Raw genomic sequence first — 21,168 nt, 5'->3', positions numbered from 1 at the left:
CTGTTGAAAGTGGCTTGATAATGTAGCCAATTTTCACTTTATTAAATAATTCCACAAGAACTGGAAATGAATCAAACTTAGTTTACAAATTCAAGCAGACATTCATTGGTCTGGAATTCTATTCTTATGGCTACCAGTCCAGGATATAAATGCAAGACTTTTGGTTTTGAAAGTGTGGAAGCAAGTCAGTTGAAGCAAAAATAGGATGTGGAGCTAAGTCAGAATTAATTTTCATTTCTTGCTAAAGCAATGATGCAATTTTATAGTGTTGATCTTATAGCCATGCAATGATCATTAAATTTGTGATGTGCTGCAAGTTCTTTTTTATTACCTTTAAAGCACTAACTGGGATAATACATGGTTATCTTAGGCCATAGTTTTATCTTATGCTACATATGTTTTTTTTCTTGTTTTGGTGAGATTCAAAGAACTATTTATCTTTAATAAAGAGAAGCTTAAATTTTGGTATTTTCATGGATATGGGTATAGTATTTGGTTTGTACAACAAAATAGAAGTGCTTTATTTTTATTTATTTATAAATATTTTTATGTTACTTTGACTTCCTGTTAGCTCATAGTCCTGATGTTTCCCAATGATCTTCCCTCCAAGCACTTTTCATCCTCCAAAATCAACTAACTGAGCAAAAATAAAAACCCCTTGAGCATAACTGCCGACAATTTCCTGGACAAATACAAGTATATATAAGTGGTCTGCCATTCTGCAAGAAATTTGATCAACTTCCTAGTCTATTCTGCAGCCTTAGGGCTCAATCCTAGTTTGTTTCTAACCCAGGCAAAATCAACTAACTGCACCACCTGCAATGTCTCCAAGTATTCTTAGTTTAGCATTTGTGGTGAATTTTAGATTCATTGGTTTGGATCCTGAATGATTAAGCAGATTTGAATTGAAATCAATGGACCTTTATGATAATTAAAAATTTACATTATGATTAGTTGTCTAATAAGTAATACTAGATTCATGACACTAACTCTACAGTTTTTTTTTGTTAAAAAGGATATTCTGTACAAGGTAGGATTTTTCTTTTCTGCTGTCATATAGTGAAGAATGAATTGCCAAGAAAATTATGGAACTGCTTTTATGGGGTATGGCTTGGTAGAAGCAGTATCTTGTGAAGAATTGTCTGAAGTATCTACTCCTGAAGAACAAGAAGAAGTGAAGGTAGATGACTTTCTGTTTAACCACTAAGAATGTTTGTCTAGATTTCTGTGGTTTGATGTAATATGCTGTACTGTATGTGAATGCTAAATTCTTTAACCCTCAAGTCTATAAAACATACCATGGAAAAACCTATCCCAGGTGACTGAAAATGCAATACAAGGAAAATGAAATAAAGTTAAGATGAGTAGCATGTATATGCTACCAGATTAATGGACCTAAAGAATAAACAAAATGCTGCTACCAACTTAAACTGGGTAGCCTGATTTATGGATTGTGTGAAGTAATGGTTTACTGATTGATAATTTGTTGTATAAACTACAAGTGGTTGCAGTCACACCACAGGCTAAGTTATGGGTTCTGGTTTACAAACTACAACAGTCACCTTCACACCTAAATTTAACAAACCTCATTATGGCATATTGTGATGCTTGAACCTTGACACAAAGTTTGATCCCTTAAAACCAAAAATACTTTTCACCTCATCCCCATATGTAGAGTAGTTAAATCATGAACATGCACAGAGCTGGTTTTACTAAAAAATAATGTTTCAAAGAAGTAATTTTTTAGGCACAAAAGTAAAATTGAGGCAAGTCAGAAAGTAAATGGTAGTCTATTCAAGACTAGTAATTCTAAAGGATAAAATAGACATTTATATCTTTATTAATTTCTTCTTTAAGGAACTGTATCAGCCACTGAAAGTTTACTTGAGAGTTCGGCCCTTCTCAAAGGCAGAGCTTGAAAATAATGAAAACCAGGTTTGTTGTTCACCATTTTGTATATTCAGAACAAGTAATCTAAAACTGTTATTTTCACTATTTTAGTTTCTTAACATGCTCTTAGATTGTTTTTTATCATCATTGTCTAAGTATCACTTATATACTATACTACTATATTGATTTGCCTATGATTGCCTTTTAATGGAAGTATTCTCTTCCAGTGTATTTCTAGCTGAGTTCTGAGATCATTGCTGTAGATCTGATTTTATGACTCTCTTGTGGTAAGCTACAGTGGCTCCTCATTTAATGACCACTTGTACAGTGTTATTTAAAGCTACCATGGCACTGAATGAGGAGACTTACAACTAGTCCTGTTGCAGCCATCACAGTGCCTTTACAGTCATGTGATCACAATTCAGGCATTTGGTAAGCAGCTTGCAATTAGCGCATCACAATAACCTCACATGATCACCATTAATGAGCTTCACTGCTGGTTTCCAACAAGAAAAGTCAATGGGCAAACCAGCAGTAGCTGCTAATGGCAATCATGTGACATCATGCCTAACAACTGTGCAACATTCTTTTAATGACAGAAACCAGAACTGACACAGTTGTTGTAAGCCAGTGTGGTCATGTGACATCATGCTGCCTGGCAACAGAGTTGCTGGTCCCAATTACTATTTTAAAGTCTATATGTACAGGGATAGCTACTTGGCAGCCATTTGTTTTAGCAGGAGCTCTTCAGTTAGGAAATATTTTTGGTATGGATTTTAATTTTGTGCATTTAAAAGTATTTTAATTTTACTTGATTTTTTTTCTCCTGTTATGCTTTTAAATAGTTTGATTTCTGCATAAAACTCTTGTTATTTTTAATTCTTTTTAATATGCTTTTATATTGATTGTATTTATATGTATTAGGTTGTGCTTTAATTGAGCAGCACTATGAAATGTTTTCAGCTATGAGATAACTGATATATTTTAAAAATAAACATACAAATAAAGTAAACAACTGGGTAAGTTAAAAAGGTACAATAGGCCATAATATTTATATCCTAAAATCTAAATATGTTGATTCTCCTGCCTGAATGTGTATCAGAAAATAGCTTATCTTGGTGTAGAATAGTTTTAACAACCTAAGCCAGGGGTAGGCAACCTCGGCTCTTTTATGACTCATGGACTTCAACTCCCAGAATTCCTGAGTCAGCTATGCTGACTCAGGAATTCTGGAGTTGAAGTCCATGAGTCATAAAAGAGCCGAGGTTGCCTACCTCTGACCTAAGCCATGTTAAGATGTATGGATTTCAACTCCCAGAGTTCCCCAATCAACATAGTTAAAGTTGCTATTGCTACAATTCTGGGCTTCATTCAGGTGTCATGAACACTAAATGGATAAGACAAGTGGTTTGCATATACTGCATATCTTGGACATTGTGTAATATCATTTAAATTTAAATGATTTGTAAAGGATATTAAAATGTTTTTTGTATTAAGGACTGCTTAATTATTGAAAATCAAGAGACAGTAACACTTCAGGCTCCAAAAGAATTGGCGCAAATAAAGAATAACGAAAAGAAGATTGGACAGTCTGCACATCAATTCACCTTCACAAAGGTAAGCTGTCCCTCTCTCCCCCCATGCCCCAAATTTCAGAGTTTTGAAATGCGCATAAAATAGTGTCAAAACATCCTTTTTTGCTTCCTACTTTTTCAGGTCTTTAAGTAATTAGTTTATTAAGTTGAATACAGTACATTCTTAAGTAATTTGTAAGAAATTGCAGTCTTAAATATACAAATATACAATTTTATACACTATATAATTAAGTACAAGTTAGTTTTCAGTAGTAACCAAGTAACCAACAATATTATCTTAAGGGACACACTGTTCATTATTTCAGTGGAATCAAAGCTTTTAAAATCAGACTGGCTGCTACATCCTCTAGTCCAATCTAACATTGTATAAAAGATATGTAAACATGATCATTTCTAACAGCAGTTACTGGAGACGTCAATTTAGATCAGAACCACAGCATTTGAATTTGAGGATTAACCTTTTCAGCCTTTCTTAGCTATTTCCACAAGTGCTATTTTGAGTGGAAAACCCAACATGCATTATGCTGCTTCGTGAATTAAACTATCTAGATGGAAAGGATGTTAATTTTTTTCAGCACATAGTCAATATTCCCAAGGGAACTTTCTATCTAATGTCCATATACCATAATTATGTTAAATAATGTTCCAAAGCCAATGCAGATTTTTCTTGTGGTTTCAAAAATGGAAAACTTGATGAAAAGGGGTGAAAAAAATCTAGTAAAAGTATTTTTAGAATAATCTGCACATTCCTAAAAAAGAAAAAGTAAAGAGAGGTTGTAAAGATTGTAAAGCTCTCATGCATACTGTTTAATTTATCTCTGAAAATAACTTGTCTTCTCTGTGTAGGTTTTTGGACCAAATACAATGCAAAATGAATTTTTTGAAGGCACAATGAAAGATATTGTAAAAGCTTACCTTGATGGAAGAAATGGGCTTGTTTTTACTTACGGCGTTACTAATGCAGGCAAAAGTTTCACTGTCCAAGGTATAATCTGAGGTTCAAAATTCAGAACATCTTCTAATATACAACGTGAAAAGAAACAAAATTAATTATATCCTTAGGTTGTCCAAAAGATGGTGGCATTCTTCCTCGTTCCCTTGATATGATCTTTAATCATATAAAAGGAAGACAGTATTCAAAGATGAATTTAAAACCTTGCTTCAGTAATCTTACCAAGAGGCTAAATGATGTGCAAGTTAAACAAGAAGAATCCACGAAAGCTGCACTTCTTTTTTCTTTGAAAGAGGTAAGTGGACCAATATGTTTGGTATTATCATATGTCAAAAGTCATAAAAGGCTTCATAGGCAAAACTCCACATAACCCTAACTAGAATTATCTACATAATTCATTGTGGTTCTTATTTAGCTGTGTGTATGTGTAAGAGTATAGCTAAGCCCATTAAATGTACTTAGAAACAGACTTTAAGATCAAAATAACAAAATTAATTAAAGAAATTATTCTCTGTGATAGAAAATTCACATTTTTGAGCTCTCTTTTCTAAAGCTAAAGGGGAAAAAAGAAACTATCATGTTCTTCCTATAAAAAATAGGGTGAAGGAGAAAGATCAAGAACATTGTTCTTTAACTCAGGGTCAAGCAGTGCAGACACAAAGAATTTCATTTTTTGCTGTTTCTCCTCTTGTTCATGGTGGTCAATAGAAGAGAGATGTACGTAAGGTTGATATATTGGAATTGCATTTCCAGTAATAGCTAAACATTCCTTGGAAATTTCATATTCCATGTAGTGCTTATGAGGAACATGGATTATTGTCAAGAAGAATAAAAAAACAATGTAAGTCCTTTAAGCCAAATCAACCCACCATTTCTTTTTTCTAGGATAGGAGCAGGTTGTCTTTTTATTTAGCCAGAATTTGGGACTAGAATAAGTCCACAGGCAATGAAAAAATTGTTCAGTGGGTGGTGTTTTCTATACAGAACAAAAACCATAGAATGAGTTAAGCAAATCCACGCATGTGCTCTTTAAACTGAAAGTTGATTTCTGCCCTGATGTTATAGTCCATACTTTTACCTAGAATACATCAGATAAATTACTGCCAAAAATTAAATATAAAATATATATCTAAAGAAAAATAGATAAAGCAATAGCTAAAATAATTCCTGAAGTTAGATTGAAACTAATCTGTACCTATTTTTGTTTTAAGGAAGATGCATGAAATAATGTTTTTAATTATCATTTTAGTGATCCAACATGTAGCCCAAGTATTTCATTGTATTTGACTTCCAGCTCCAAGATATAACTGGGTCTCAAACTTTCATCACAAGAGAATTGCTTGTATTAAAATAGCCACATATTTAAAAATAAAGATTAAAACCTTACAGGATTGCTTACATAACTGTTTAAGGTTATATGAATAATAGAATAAAAATACATTACTAATACACAGCAAATTGCTGTCTGTGGATTAAACCATATGATGTATGAAAAATACATGCACCTGTATATAAGGCAGGAGAATGGCTAAACATGTCAATATGTTGATCTCTGGGAAATGTTGACATGCTTTAGTGTTCTCAGAAAAACATATGTGAAGTTTTGGGGAATAAACATTTTAATGCTAGATTCATTAGAAGCTATAACAGCTTTTTTTTGAAAAAAATGATGGAAAGTTTGTGGAATTTTTAAAAGAAATTTAAAACAAATTCATATAACTTAATAAGAATAAAATATAATTAATCTATATAGTTTTTTTAAGGAGACTGAAAATATTTGGAGACCTTCAGATTCAGATTCAATGTCATCCAGCTATAATTCAACAACCCTTCCTTTGGATCAGTTAGGTAAAGTAAATAATATTCTCTCTCTCTCTCTCTCTCTCTCTCTCTCTCTCTCTATATATATATATATATATATATATATATATATATATATATGTATGTATGTATGTATGTATGTATGTATGTATGTATGTATGTATGTATGTGTGTGTGTGTGTGTATATGTGTGTATGTGTGTATGTGTATGTATATATACATAAACACTGTATATGTATTTGCATATGTATATGTACATACATACCTACGCACATATATTTACATCTTGTTAGGATAATGTGAAAAAGTGCTATGCCCTGGTGAGATAGTTATATAAAATACAGAAATTTTGTGTAATAATATGGAAAATGTCAAAACAAAGCTGTATGTCTTCCATCAAGTTCTTCAAAGCCAAGATACTGAAGCATCATTAGGCGTGAGATTAAGTCCTTAATACTAGCATTTAAAGAGTATAATAATATATCTATAAATATGAATAAAATGCCATTACATTGTTGAATAAATGTTGCCTTCTATTTTTTTGCTGTCCCACAAACCTTTGTAAACAGATTACAAATCTGAATTTGTAAAATCAGAGGCTTATACCAAGGGTCAGAAAACCTTGGTATCACTTTGGATTTCCTTCTTTGAAATTTATAATGAATATATTTATGACTTACTGGACTTATTACCAGTCTTGAAAAATCAGAAGCGCAAAATTTTAAGAATCTGTGAGGATCAAGGAGGAAACTTTTACATTAAAGGTAACACTGGCACTTTGTTGTTATTCATTTAGCTAGACAATTACTAAAATCAATTTCAATCATTATTTTGGTAGCTCAGTTGTTAGTTTTTGGACATTGCCCAGCATAGACAATTTTTGCAATCGCAGATGGAATCTATTTCTCCTCTTATGCAAATTCAGAAATGCTTATTGTAGGTAAACAAACACTCAGTTTCTTATAAAGTTTGCTATTTTTTCAAAAGCAAGTAACCTAGTTTGAGTCTCTTATTTAATGAAAATCATTTTTCATAATAGAAGATGACACCTGTATTAACTTCTTTGGTTTCCAAGTTACAACTTGGATAAGAATGCACAGTAAATTTATTGTTTTAAAATCTATAAAACATTGTTATATTTTTTATTAATAATCATATTTGCTGATTATTTGGTTAATCTTAACATCAGCTTTATTGAATATGTAGGTTTCTTTTTAGGGATATGTAACTCAGGCCAGAATTCAAATATTATTTTATAAATAGAAATCTGTGTCACAAAAATTAGGGTGAAATTTCAGCTCAAAAACAGTGGGACAACTCTGGGCAATAAAACAGGCCTTTTGTACTGGTCTTGATTCAAGGCTTCCTGAGAAGTCAAAACCCTATCTTGTGTTATCACTTTATTCTCTTTTAGTCATCTTGACTCATCTCTTTATTTAAGGCCTCAGAATTGTTTTCTAAGCACAAGAAAGAATCCCATGTGTGTCCATTTTCTTATCCACCGCATTCAAAAGTAGGGTTAGTTTGAACTCAGCAGGAGTACTTTCTGAATATTCATGTAGAAGATTGCACTGCAAAGAAGCAACAGTTGTTACTGCATATAATTAATTGAATTATAGTTTCGTTTTTAATGTGTGCTAATGTTATCTTCTTCCCCAGATTTAAAATGGGTCAATGTAACAAATTCAGAAGAAGCTTGTAAAATACTTAAAGTAGGAAATAAGAACAGAAGCTTGGCGTGCACCAAGATGAACCAGCAATCCAGTCGAAGGTTTGCTTCCTTTAATTTAGTTTTACTCTTCCTCCTTGAGCTAATGACATCACATGCAAAGTGTAATAGGTGGTATGATGGAAAAGGAATAAAGAAAGTACTGTATGCACACAAAGTTTACTACAGCTTACACTATAGGACTGCAAAAAAAAACAAAACCCTGCCACTCACAATTGTTGGCAGATTTCAGGTTTTTTTTTCTAGCACTGTGAAGTATTTGACCTTCATCTGCAAGAGTGTTAAACAATACCCCCATATTAAACAAGTAGGCTAAGTAGCAGAAAGTGTCATGCCTCAGATGACATCCTCCCCATTAATCTCTGGAAAGTGACCACAGGAAGAACTAGAGAACTTCAGTCTACTCTCAGTCCAGTCCCAGAAACTAGATGGACTCCTGGAGAGCTAATTGTATCATTGGACAGCCAAACCTCAATGGTCACCCCATCTTGGTTTATTGGAGTAAATGACCCTGTGCATCAGACACCATCCCTTGCTACTTTATCAATAGCTGTGCACTGAATGTTCATTCTTGTTTAAAGCAAACAAGCTAAAAAATTGTCAGTTCTGGCAGCTTGTGAAAGCTTTGGATGTGCCTTACAAAGCTTTTCTAATAGCCATGCAATATTTAGTCACCATCACAGAAATAGGTTTAATTGCATTAGATGTTCCTATCCATATATCTATCAATTTATTCATCCAAATATTTCTTCTGGTACCCAAGTACTACTAAGATAAACCTGTTCTAAGTACTATTAAGTATTATTGCCAGTAGATCTGAGCTCTACTGAGACACATCCTTCTTTTTTTGCTATGCATTCACGGAATTCAAAGTTTACTCAAATACTTTTCTGAACTGATGATAATAGTTATGCTATTTATATGCCGCAGTGAAATATTAAAATGCTTGACAAAGATTAGAACACAATATATGTTTTTTTTCCTAGTCATAGTATATTTTCTATTCGACTCCTCAGTTTGAGTGATGAAGATATGCCACGTACTCTTGGAATCTCTGAGTAAGTGTCACCTCATTAATGATAGAGTACAATAGTGTAGATGAATTGATTGATTGTATGATGTCAAATCTCCAAGGCTTACAGCAGCTAACAACAGTAAACCATGCAAGATCATAATTAAAACATTCATGATGAATAATTTACAATATAAAAAATATATAACAACCCAAAAAGCATACATAGAAATAGTTGAGAACAGCCCATTAGTCCCAAACATCCCTTCAGAAGAGTTTTAATTAAATTCTGCGAAGAAGGAATTAGCCTCTCTAGTTGGAGAAGGTACTCTAAGCATAAGTGATATAAAATCATCACTTTTGATTGTACCTAGAGCTTACTGGCAGCTAATGTAAGACTCACAGTACAGCTTTTAGCAGCAGGCACCTACTAATGGCCAAGCTCCTGCATTTTAACTCCAATGCGGTTTCTGGATAGTCTTCAAAGGCAATTTCATACAGACTGCATTGCAGTAGTCCAGACGAATGGCAATAGGGCTATTAATCACTATGTGCATATACTTGTTTGCTACAGAATTGTAGTATAATAGCTGAAAGTGAACTCATTTTCACAATTACAGCCTTACAGTTTAGCTATCTTAATGAAAACAGTGGCTTTCATTTACTTCATCTAGTGTAAGATCAAAAGAAATCAAACAGATATTGTTGATTTGTACAGACTTTCCCTCTGTGACCTGGCTGGTTCAGAAAGATGCCATAAAGCTCAAACCTTTGGAGACAGACTGAAAGAAGCTGGCAATATTAATAATTCTCTTCTTATTCTTGGAAAATGCATTGCAGCTCTGAAACAAAATCAAAACTCAAAGTAAGTAATATAGATAAAGCTTGGGACAACTTCAATTTAAAACTGTTTAATACATTAATAACTTCAAATCGTATGAAAGGATAGCTTTGGGTTTTTTTAAAATAATCTGTAGCATGATATAATACAACTGTTTACTGCAGCAGGTAACAAAAATACAAAATCTGTATCATATTTCAGAAGTGTTCCTTGAACAGTTTACTGTACACTTCCCAAATTGCTTGTGCCAGTATTATTTCTCAAAGACCACGCTTTTTAATTGCTATCCAAAACTTTGTTTTGTTTCTCTCTCTTTCTCTCTCACTCGTATCTTACATCTTTGGATTTTGCAAATTATCCTGATTCTGAAGTTAACATTTATACAACTTTATTCCAAGATTAAGGCCAACTTATATTCCTTTCCGAGAGAGTAAACTGACTCGCCTCTTCCAGCCCTTCTTCTGTGGTAAAGGCAAAGCCTGCATGATTGTCAACGTTAGTCAATGTGCTTCCACTTATGATGAAACACTTCATGTAATGAAGTTTTCTGCTGTAGCAAAACAAGTAAGAAATATGCTATATCCTTCACAATATAGTGAGCATATCACATATCCTATGCTACCATATCTTTTGCCCTATTGATTTGTTTTCTCTGGCAGCTTATCTTGTTTGAATTGAAAAGCTGACTGTACACACTCCTTTCTTCTTTGATGATTAAAATTAACCTGAACTACACACTACACACGGAACTGATTTTAGTGTGAGGACAATAGCATTAAATTGTTGAAGCTGCTGTTAGTGATTTTTCCAATAGAAAGTATACATAAAAGGTGTGGTGTTTATAGATTTGCAGATGTTGGGGTCCAGTTCCGTCTAGCCTCAGACTGCCTGTTCAATTTCCAAATAGAATGGAACACACATTCCTTCATTCTATGTTGTTTGCTTCAGAATAGAACATTATACATTTGTGATGAAAGTTTAACTTTGAATGACAGGGTACATAGATCTACTCTGTGAATGGATATTTACTGCTGAAAGTACTAAAGCTGGTTAAAATAGCTAGTAAGAACTAGTAAAAATAGTTAGCGGTATCTATTTTATACTAGCAGAATCTCCAGTCTTCCATCATTAAATTACCTCTTGATGATCTAAAAGTTTTTCCCTTAAGTTAATAGAATTTCTCTGATAGTTTTTCAAACAAAATAAACAAAAACAAAAATTAAATTAAAACAATGATCTTTCCATTTTAATCAATCTTAAAATGTGTTTTTTTGTGTGTGTGTTTTAGGTTATTCCAACATTTCAACACAAACTCTTTGATTATTTTCCTCAAAAATACAGCAGGAGAGAAGATAAACCTACAGTGCATTTCAATGAAATATCAGTTGAGCAATTTCCCACATATGCTGATATTCCCTCTTCTGAAGATGAGGAAATAGATATTACTATTCTGAGCCATGAGGTAGTCAAAAACCAATTCCTTACAATACAGTATGTTCAGGAAAAAATATCATTGTGCTTTCTTTAACAAAAAATTATTGTGTAAATTATAGCTGGTTGGAAAACATAATTGTAAACCATAGGGTGCAATTTGTAAATCCAAAAAGGTTGAATTCATGTACCAGATGACTCCAACACATTATGGCATGGTGAAATGAAGGAACATTTTTAGTTCAAAGCAGTTAGATGTGGTTTGTGCATGTGCAAAAAAAATCATGGCAAGATAAGAGCTATGATTTAAGGACTGGAAACTTTGATAAGTAAACTCAGACTACATGTCGATTGTGTTACAGGCCTAGTAGTAAATTTAGTAAATGTGAAAGTAAAAATGAAGTCAGAAAAAAGCAGAGGAGGTTGATCATCTTGTAATAAAAGTCACTGGTTTAGGCCTCATTCTTTTGAAGAACCTGTTTTTTTGTTGTTGTTGTTTTGAGAAACTGGAATAGCTTTCTATTATCTGGGAACCTTTCTATAGAACTACAAATATAAATAAAGATGACTGCATCTTTTACACAAGATTTAATTCAGACTGGAGTGGATGCATATGATACATTTAGACCTCCTCTCCCCATCTGTTTACTTTCTGGAATTCAATATCTAAAATAAAGACTTTTAAAAAAAGATTCAATTGCTCATCACCACTAGTGAATTTCAGAACCTAAATAAGAATGGCAGGAATTTAAGAATTATGCTCCTTGCCTAGCAGTTTCATTCTGAAACGTCTGCAAACTTACAGTAAAACACAAGGAGTCACTGGTACACAGTATATATTTATTCCTGCATTACAATGTTATGCATTCTTAGTTGAGAAATCACCCTATTGACTTCTGCATGAACAATTATAGCAGCCATAGATCAGCTACCAGTGCAATGGTAATAATTTTTCCACTTATTACAACAAAAGATGACATACTTAATTGGGCCAAGCTTTTAGTAGAATAAGTTTTAAAGTCAATACAGCTCATATATGAAGTACATTGGGCCATTTTTAGTAGTACTGCACAGCCTGAGATTCATGTTTCTATATGTGGTTCATGTTGGCATTATAGGATCTCTTGAAAACCACAGAGATGCTAAAGGATAAACTGATTGCAGAGAGACAAGGCAAATTACTCCTTGAAGTCCAAATACGCAAAGAGATGGCCAAAGCAATGTTTCAGCAACTTATGGAAACAGAAGAAGCTTGGAGGTAGGCCAAGGAAGTTATATTGGTAGGACTGACAAAAGTCATCTGCCTGACTGATTTCAAAAGTAGCAAAATGAATCAGCAGTTAAATTAAAAGACATCCAATTATGAATATAAACTGCAGCAAAGATAGACCCCCTGATCTACCTTATTTAATTTTGTGTAGCAGTTATTTCAAAATAATTAGCTTAAAACTTATTTGCAATTTGCTTTATTAAAATTAAAAAGATATGGCAATTGTTTAAATATTTTTGGCTGCTCTAAAAAAAGCCACATCATTTCTAAGATTTTTGAGCACTTCTATGCTTCTATATTACTCAGAAAAATTTGGTAATGTTGTGGAGGATGGAATTAGAACTTCTAATTTTGATACTTCATTTCATGTCCGTATTCTACCCAACTATCAGTAAAGTGATCCCATCTTTAGAAAGCTAAAATACATGGCTTATTCAATTCATGCATATTTATTTGGAAGTGATTATTATGTTTTATGAAATATTATACGAGAAGAAATACTGCTGTTTACCAAAACACTTATATTCACTAGAAGCAGTGCTTTTTTTGTAAAAAAAAAAAAAAAAAAAAAAAGGTGCCGGAACTCACACAAATCATACTGCCTTGCCTACCCTACAAGGTTTACCTTTGTAGTTGAAAAATTTTTTTTTTACTGTATCTAAAAGACCAGGATTTTGTTCAAGGTAAGTTAATACTATTAATGTTACCATGCACTGTGTGGCTTTAAATTACAAGAAGGCATTTTATTAATCTCTTGGGACATTTACCACTGGCATACCCATTTAGTTTAATGAGTGGAAATGTCAGCTTTCTATGTGGAATGAAATTGGCCCAATACAACAAAAATTGGTTGCTTGTAAAAGATTGAATTATTTTTAAGAAGTTGTCAAACAAGGTGGAAAAATTTACATTTGGAGTTTAATATGGATATTGACTTGAAACAAATTAAAGTTGAAACTTTGTCAGTGAACAGATTACTTTTAATTTACCTTTCAGTTAAACCCAATTTAATAAATAGATCTGATTAAACCTTATGCTGTAGGTCGACCTTTACATCTGACCAATACATAATTAATATATTATTATTAATAATAATACCTCCAAATCACATTGGCTTTATTTTTATTCTTCCCCTCTGAAGTTTGAATATATAGTATAAAAGGCTAAAAAGAGATTTTCGTAGACATCCCAGCCTTTGAACTACTCAAGGAACTGAAACAGCAAAGTTTTGCTGTCAAGCAAGCTTCCATGCCAGCCGCCTTTGTTTCCTCTCCCTTTGCTTCTTTTTAACCTCACACCCCACCTTCTGTAAGGGAGGGCAAAAGGCTCACTCACCCTCTCGTGAAAGATGGCCTCCATGTTTATGTGTCTCCCACTGCCACCATCGGCTTCCACACCACATGGTCCGATCCAGCCAATCAAGCCACGCTCTGGCTGTGGTGCTCTGGTGCCTCATGGCCCTCCTAGGGGAGACAGACAGTGCCAGAAGGGACCCCACTCGCACCGTACTGCCCGTGGAACATTTTCAAAAACAAACGAGGATAGGGAAACAATAGGAAAAGAATGTAACTCTGGAAAATCTGTCGAAAAAAGGTGCAGGAACTCTGTTCTGGTGTGTTCTATGACAAAAAAAGCCCTGAGTGGAAGTATCATTAAACAAAAATCAGAAATGGATTTTGGAAGGCAAAGCATTCTGTGTATGAGAGGGTTCCTGAAAATGAGAAATATAACAAAGGATATTTGTTTGCAAGAAATATGTTACAGGGACAGGCAACGCTGAGCACCTAGCTAGATACTATACAAGGGAGAGTTCAAGAGTATATGCCTAGGATGAAAACAAGACAGAGAAAGTGATCCCAAATTAGCAATAACTTGGGCACAGTGCAAGTAGAGTAATAGAGAAAATCCTTAACTCTCTAGCTCAGTGTTTGGCAATCTTGGCAATTTTAAGATGTGTGGATGTCAATTCCCAGAATTCCCTAACTAGCATGGCTGGCTGGAGAATTCTGGGAGTTGAATCCATACATGTTAAAGTTATCGACGTTGACAGGCACTGGTTTAGTTATACCATATTTTTGTCTTATGATCAATAAGTCACAAGGTGCTGAAGAATCAGTGCCCTTGGCGTTTGCATCTTCAACACAGGCAGGGAGGAATTTGCTAACAGCCCTTGTTAATGGATTTGATAATGAGTCAAACTAGCCTTACAGTATCTTTTCTACTCTGTAATTCCAGGTTATTTAAGATTTCCCTGGATAAAATTATCAGAGGTACAGTGTCAAGAAATAGCTAAATAAAGACTCTGCTTGGCAGTAATGTTCTCATAGCTGATGGCGGAATCTAGCCAACTTTTGCTAAGCTAAATAGGTTTAGACCTTGTTAGGACCTGGATAGAGAAACCACCTGGAAAATTCAAGCTTTCAGGGTAGATTGGAGAGTTATAAATAAAAAATAACAAACACTCAGAAAAGGAGATGGAATGGCAAACTATTTCTGTATTGTGCCTAGAACGATGCATGAGTTTGCTTATGTATTTCATCAGGAACTGAGTTTATTTAACTTGAAGGTGGTTTTACTTTATGAAGTATTTCAAGCAAAGCTAAAATGACCTGACAAGACAAATGGATTGATGAAGATGATTCTTTCTATTGACTAGTGGAGAATAAGATAGATGCATTAGTGGTCCTTGGGGCTCACTGAACTGGCACTAATGATGTTACCAAGTTTGGGTAATGAAACGTCTGTAAGAGAGTACCAAGAACCCCTCATTTCAACCCTGAGCTACAAATACTTTCTTTTTATAGATGCATTATCTGGGAAGTGGGATATAGTTGAATATGAACATAAGCTTACATCCATATCCTGATCCAGATATGGTAAATTCTGAGCAAGCCCATATGTAAAAGGAAATGCCAAACAGCTGGAATCTGAAACATGTTAGCATTATACTGATCATTCTCAATGGTTATCAGTTGAAATCAAGGTAACTGAGCAAGGCAATTCAATATAGCAATAATTAAGTGCTAAAAAGTTCCCTATGTTCTGGTTGTTGCACCTTGCTGATCCAGTAAACGCTTAGAAGATTTGAAAGAAAGTTATGAAGAAAAATTGGAGAATAAATTTGAAATGTATAAAGATGCCATAAAGAAGCACGCATACACATGTGCAATGGACCAAGTTGAAGAACGCTATGTTCCGATAGAAGAATTCATAGCTGAACAAGAAAAGGTTCAGGTATGTCTGGATTTAACCTATTATAGATTTTGGCATTTTTGTATAGTTCGCTCCAGGAATTCTATTCCAAAATTATAGTTGGTAAGTGTAAAACATGAAAATATATCTTGGTGTACACTGAATGTCTGGTTTGTTTATTGGTCACATTTGTCATGTTTATATGGCCACCTAACTTCATAAAATCTCTGCTTACTATGAGCAGAAGTATAAAGACTTTAGAAATAAAATTATTTACAAATTCAATACTGGTAATCCAAAACAGAAAGAAGCATGAGGTATAAACAGTTTCTTGTGCTTTTTACAAAGTTTCATTTTGATTAAGGAAATAGGTTTTGAATTAAATAAGATTTTTGGAGGAGGGAAGAAGAAGAATCGTGTTAAACCAACATTCAAAATGATTTTTGCTGCATTTCTAAAAATGTGTGATTTGTATGAAGCCCTAAACTATTATAGAATATTATTGCTCAGGAAAGAGAAATGAACATACTAGAACTGAAACTAAAACTTGGAGAACAAAACAGCCTGCTTTCGGAAAATCCCTGTTTAGACTCTACCAAATGGAAGATGGATCTAGGTAAGAGATCTGTTTTCCTGAGCCTTGCATTCATTTTAGAATGCGGGTCAGTATTCTAACCCTTGTTTGGTGTTCACAGATGCTAAATGCAAGATGATGGAAGAAACTTCAGATGCTTTACAGAAGCCGTGTAAAGAGAGAGATGAGGTAACTTCGTTGTTTATTATAAAAATACTGGTAATAGCAATTTGGAGTCTAAAATGCACATCATCATCATTCTCTATATAGATCAATACAGGCTTAGGATCTAAATACAAAAGAAAAGCAAAGAAGTGGGGAAGAAAGTGAAGTGGGCATTTCAACAATAACATCTCGAGAAGTATATTAAAATTAATTCTTAATTTTTAAGAGTTGGAAGACAATGAAGAAGGTCAAGGGTTCTTTTGAAGCAAATTGTAATTTTTAATCTTAGTGCTAAATTTGTTTTCCCAACTGGCTTTTCTCCTGGTGGATTGGATACGACTCACAAAATTTGCCAGCATATTAGAAAAAGTTATACTCCTAACATATCTAGATTTTATAAAATATTTAATAGTTTCATGTAGCATGATGGAAGGCCATAAGTTGCCAGTTGATTATAGCACCATTCTCAATACATTCAAACATTTTGTTTTGCAGTTAATAAAATCATTGAAATTGAAAATTCAGAAGTTAAATGAAATGCTGCAAGATGCCAAAGAAGAATATAGAAAAATAGTTGAGGAGGACAGTACATTAAAGCAGATGGTGAGGCTTAAGGTTGGTCACATCTGTTCAATATGTATTTGGAGCTATGTGTTAGCTTGGCACTATTCTGCTGCAAGACTCAAAATAATATGCTGAGATACGCTCTCCAAAAGCTTCTTCTGTGCTCTTGGCCTTATTTAAAACCATTTTAGCTTCTTCACTGTGATTTTGCTTTTTCAATTAAAAAGTAATTGTGACTATAGGTAATTTATCGCTTAACAAAGCTAATTGAGATTGGAGACTCCATTTTTAAGTGACCAGAATGAAAGTCCAAAAACACATGACCACACCACTTAGTGCCAGCAGTTCCAGTGGTCCTGGTTGCCATTGTTAAGCAAGGACTGTGTGGTTTGTTAAATGAGAGCCTTACCCTCATGTGACTGCAACTTTCCACTTTCTGCCAGCTTCTTCTTTGATTTTTCTTGTGGGAAGCTATCAGAAAAGTCATAAATCACATTGTTATTGTTAAACAAAGACCACTTATAATTTTACTTATTTATCAAAGGAATATGCCTCCCATGTCACTATTTAAGCAACTCCAGTATAAAACATTAAATGGGATTTCAGCTTTCAAGGCACTATTTAAAGTTACAATAATCTGATATGAATAAATCCTGATTGTTAATAATATTCTATTGGAAATGGCTGTGGTGACTTTTCAGAACCTTGAACAACCACGTGAGATTGAATATCCAAATTCTATTTACTTTGTTTTCCGTGGCTACATTACAATTAGGCACTAGAATGAGAATAGACAGCTACGTTGGTGAGCCTCTTCCCCATATTTGTAAGAAAAAATGTAACTATTCAGTTAGGATGTGCAACTTCAGAAGAAACTAGGACAAGAGGATTTAAAAAGGCAATGTTCTTAATTCTATTTAAACAAATCTTGCTTTCACAGGAACAAGAAATCATTGGGCTTCAAAATAGGACTAAATGTGACCATGAACTTAAAGCCACATTATCTCAACTACGAGAAGAATTAAAAGAAAGCAAAGGTGCAGAAAGTATTAAACAACATAAATCCAAAAAGGGCTTCTTTGCAAGTCTGAAATATTAGTAACAGATGGTCCTAGGACAATGAAAAGTAAAGATCTGGAAAAACCCGAGGAACCACCTTTTCTGCATCACCCAGATTGGTGTCAGTAGCACATGAAATAAACATACTGAACCAAAACTTATAAAATGGGAAACCATAGGGATATAAGCTTAATCTGAAAGGAATAAAATGTTCTGTATTTTGTCCATGGTAATATGGACGTAAAAGAGCTCACTTGAAACAAGTTGCAATTTTTTTGTCAGTGCTAAATTTGCCATCTTCCTGATGGTGGGATTACAACCCTTAGAATTTGCCGTTGTATCAGGAAGAGTTATTCTACCAACATATCTCATGGACATTAGATGAGGGAAGCATGCTACATAATATTTACATTAAGAACACTATGGCTTCTTCTAAAATTCCTTCATTCCTGTTTTCCTCTTTTGTAAACTGATTTTTTAAATTGTTATAACAAGTGCATGTAATATTTAGATCTTAAACATTCACATATCTTAGGTTTATAACCATTGTGAAAATGTGCAGAAAGCAACCTTACCTTTGTTCTTTTGCTTCCCAGGAATTCAGCCAGGACAACAATTTTAATAATTGACACATTGTTTATATTTTGATACTATTGTAACTAATTGTTTGACACCAATAAAGTATTATATTTCATTTGTATATGTTCAACATCTGTAATTTTTCCCTTTTCCAATAAATGAAATAAAACATATGGAGTTCCTGAGACATTAAATTTGCATAACTTTATATATTTAATTAGTAAAAGGAGACTGATGTTTTGCAGAAATTAAACCTGTCAGAGGAATATGGGGTATGTATGAGTGAGAAGTGCTTTCATTCTCTTCAGTTGTTAGTATTTGTTCAAAAATCCAAATTGGTTTCTAAAAAATATGGATTTATTGGTCCATAATAAAATGTATTTTAAAAATTCCAAGGAAAGAAAAAAGAACTATAAGAGCTATAAAGTAATTTATGGAAATATTTATTTTATGATAATTTAATAAACATATGTAACTGAAAATATCTTGTAATGATTACAAGAGAATCTACATTAGAGGAAAAATGAAAACTTATGATATTCCAGATATTGTCTAAGGGCAGTTTCTAACATCCTTTATCATTCACCAACTACGACATCTATTTGATGTACTCAAACTCCAGAATAGATGATCATATTCTGGAACAGATAAGTTAATTCTCCAAAGTAAATCCAGGAGAATTAATGTGTTAAAGAAACTGTCCATTATTGTAATAAGGAGTAAGAAATTGACATTGTATTGGTTCAGATTTTCAAAATGCTTATTTATTAAAATCACATAAACACTGAAATTGTATTTACAAGTTGACAGTCTGATTACCAGTCTACCAAATAAATTTCTTCATTAAAAGTATATAACAGTATTGACCAGCACTACTGAGCATAGGTATAATCATGGTGTTCCAATAATAATGGAGTGGTGAAAAGCATTTCAGAAGATTCATCCAAAATGCTGTCCTCCCACGTACGTTTGTGTGTGCGTGTGCGTGTGTGGGGGGGGAGAGAATTAATAAAAATCCTGATGCACAGAATTGTGAGATGTCTTTGGAAGTCTACCATATTGTTTATTGTGAATTGTGTTCTAGGACTCCTGCTTATAAATGTGTTATAAAAAACAAAAGTTCAATTTTCCCCCCATATAATTTATGTGTGCCAAAACATACTACTTATAGTTGCAATATGTAATTGTATTTCTAAAGCTAAATGTTTTAGTTGGCTTTTCCCTTAAAGTTAATAAAATGACATAATCAGAGAGGGAAAAACTAGAAATGTTGAATTGCAGAAAACCACAAAAGATTATTCTAAAGTGATATCATTTCTTTTTAATTCCAGCATATTTCATACACCCGTTTTTGAAGGATATCTTTAAAGGGAAAATTTGAGCAATGCTTAGAGAATGGATTTTTTACAAAAACATTTTTTTTTTTTTGCAAAGAAATGGCAGAAAGATGAAGGGATTCCCTCTGATCTTTGGTAGCTTTTCAACAAACAAAATGCAGCAGTTCATATAACTTGTAGCTCAGCTGTAAAACAGACTAATATTTTTTTCCCAGAAGCATGTTGCACATGGCTATTTGGAGTAAGTGTTGATTGCCTTCATGGAGTTTCAGTTTTGCATCATGATTTTATACAGAGAATGATCTTCTGTTATAATTCATTTCAACTAGTTGTTTACTTAATATAAATACAAAGGAAGCATCAGTGAAGAAAAAAAAACTTCTAAGCCTTCAACAGGATCTGTCTTGCCCACTTGAGCTCTAGCTTTCAATTTTGGTACCACAAGCAATTAGGGTATTCCAACACATGTATGTATGTAAGTATAAAAGAATTGGCTCAATCAAAGTGTCTTATTAAAAGGTCCCTGCCATTTGGAAATAAGAGCAACAATTGTTTCTATGGTTGCTGCTGATACTGTCCTTCAGTAGCTGTGTAGAAATCATCAAGAACACTCTGTAAATATTCAAATGTTGGTCTCTCTTCTGCTTTATCTTTCCAGCATGTTTTCATAATATCATAAAGCTCAGAGGGGCAAGATTCCATGCATGGCATGCGATAACCACGTTGAAGGGCTGCCATTACATCAGAATTACTCATACCTGAAATAATTAAAAAAAAGTATTTTTAATATGGTTGATCTGATTATATCAAAACAAGACGAGCTGGTTTAGAAAAGCAAAATATAAATTTCTAAGGTAAATCATGTGCTTATATCATTATTCACAAAATGGGCAGGATTTGCTTATTGGAGAAATGCAATATTTGGAAAGATTTCTTTAACCTAAAAAAATTAGGTTATTATGAAAATCATAAAAACTTCAAAACACAAAAAGGGGCATGTTGTTTTCCAAAAGCCTAATCTAAATTTCTTATTTCTAAGTTTTGAAGAAAAAGTCTTGACACTGTATGCTCAGTTGAATAAGGGTGAAATGCTCTTTGTAACCCGGGAATGGGTAGGACCAAACCTCAATTGTTTTGGCCTCTGAATATTGCAATAG

General features: G+C 33.4%; 2 protein-coding genes across 3 annotated transcripts in view; one reads left to right on the top strand and one right to left on the bottom strand.

Moving 5' to 3' along the window:
- Nucleotides 1-1,066: 1,066 nt before the first annotated feature.
- On the top strand, nt 1,067-18,574 carry LOC107284316 (kinesin-like protein KIF20A). Its single transcript, XM_015812358.1, has 18 exons — nt 1,067-1,180; nt 1,858-1,935; nt 3,388-3,507; nt 4,332-4,470; nt 4,548-4,732; nt 6,201-6,285; nt 6,828-7,022; nt 7,918-8,029; nt 8,974-9,045; nt 9,718-9,864; nt 10,239-10,404; nt 11,129-11,302; nt 12,390-12,529; nt 15,610-15,775; nt 16,244-16,349; nt 16,429-16,496; nt 16,968-17,087; nt 17,977-18,574. The coding sequence occupies exons 1-18, from the start codon at nt 1,067-1,069 to the stop codon at nt 18,133-18,135; spliced, it is 2,346 nt and encodes a 781-aa protein (XP_015667844.1). The 3' UTR covers nt 18,136-18,574.
- Nucleotides 18,575-19,416: 842 nt separating this feature from the next.
- Nucleotides 19,417-21,168, bottom strand: part of LYN (LYN proto-oncogene, Src family tyrosine kinase) — a 41,589-nt gene continuing 39,837 nt past the window's right edge. For both annotated transcript variants that reach the window (XM_015812364.1, XM_015812365.1), the window contains exon 13: nt 19,417-20,769. In XM_015812364.1, coding sequence (XP_015667850.1) covers nt 20,567-20,769 — 203 coding nt within the window. In that variant the 3' untranslated portion in view covers nt 19,417-20,566. The remainder of the gene's footprint in view (nt 20,770-21,168) is intronic.

This window comes from Protobothrops mucrosquamatus, unplaced genomic scaffold (assembly GCF_001527695.2).
Source record: "Protobothrops mucrosquamatus isolate PMUCROS unplaced genomic scaffold, P.Mucros_1.0 scaffold79, whole genome shotgun sequence".
In the NCBI taxonomy this organism is placed as follows: domain Eukaryota; kingdom Metazoa; phylum Chordata; class Lepidosauria; order Squamata; family Viperidae; genus Protobothrops; species Protobothrops mucrosquamatus.
Note: the sequence above shows the minus strand (reverse complement) of the source record. Positions and strands in the feature narration are given on the sequence as shown.

Excerpts from the sequence above, each read along its gene's own strand:
- LOC107284316 (XM_015812358.1), top strand. The coding sequence starts at position 1,067 with ATGAATTGCCAAGAAAATTATGGAACTGCTTTTATGGGGTATGGCTTG. Across the intron at positions 3,508-4,331 it reads ATCAATTCACCTTCACAAAG|GTTTTTGGACCAAATACAAT; the intron begins GTAAGCTGTCCC and ends TTCTCTGTGTAG. Across the intron at positions 4,733-6,200 it reads TTCTTTTTTCTTTGAAAGAG|GAGACTGAAAATATTTGGAG; the intron begins GTAAGTGGACCA and ends AGTTTTTTTAAG.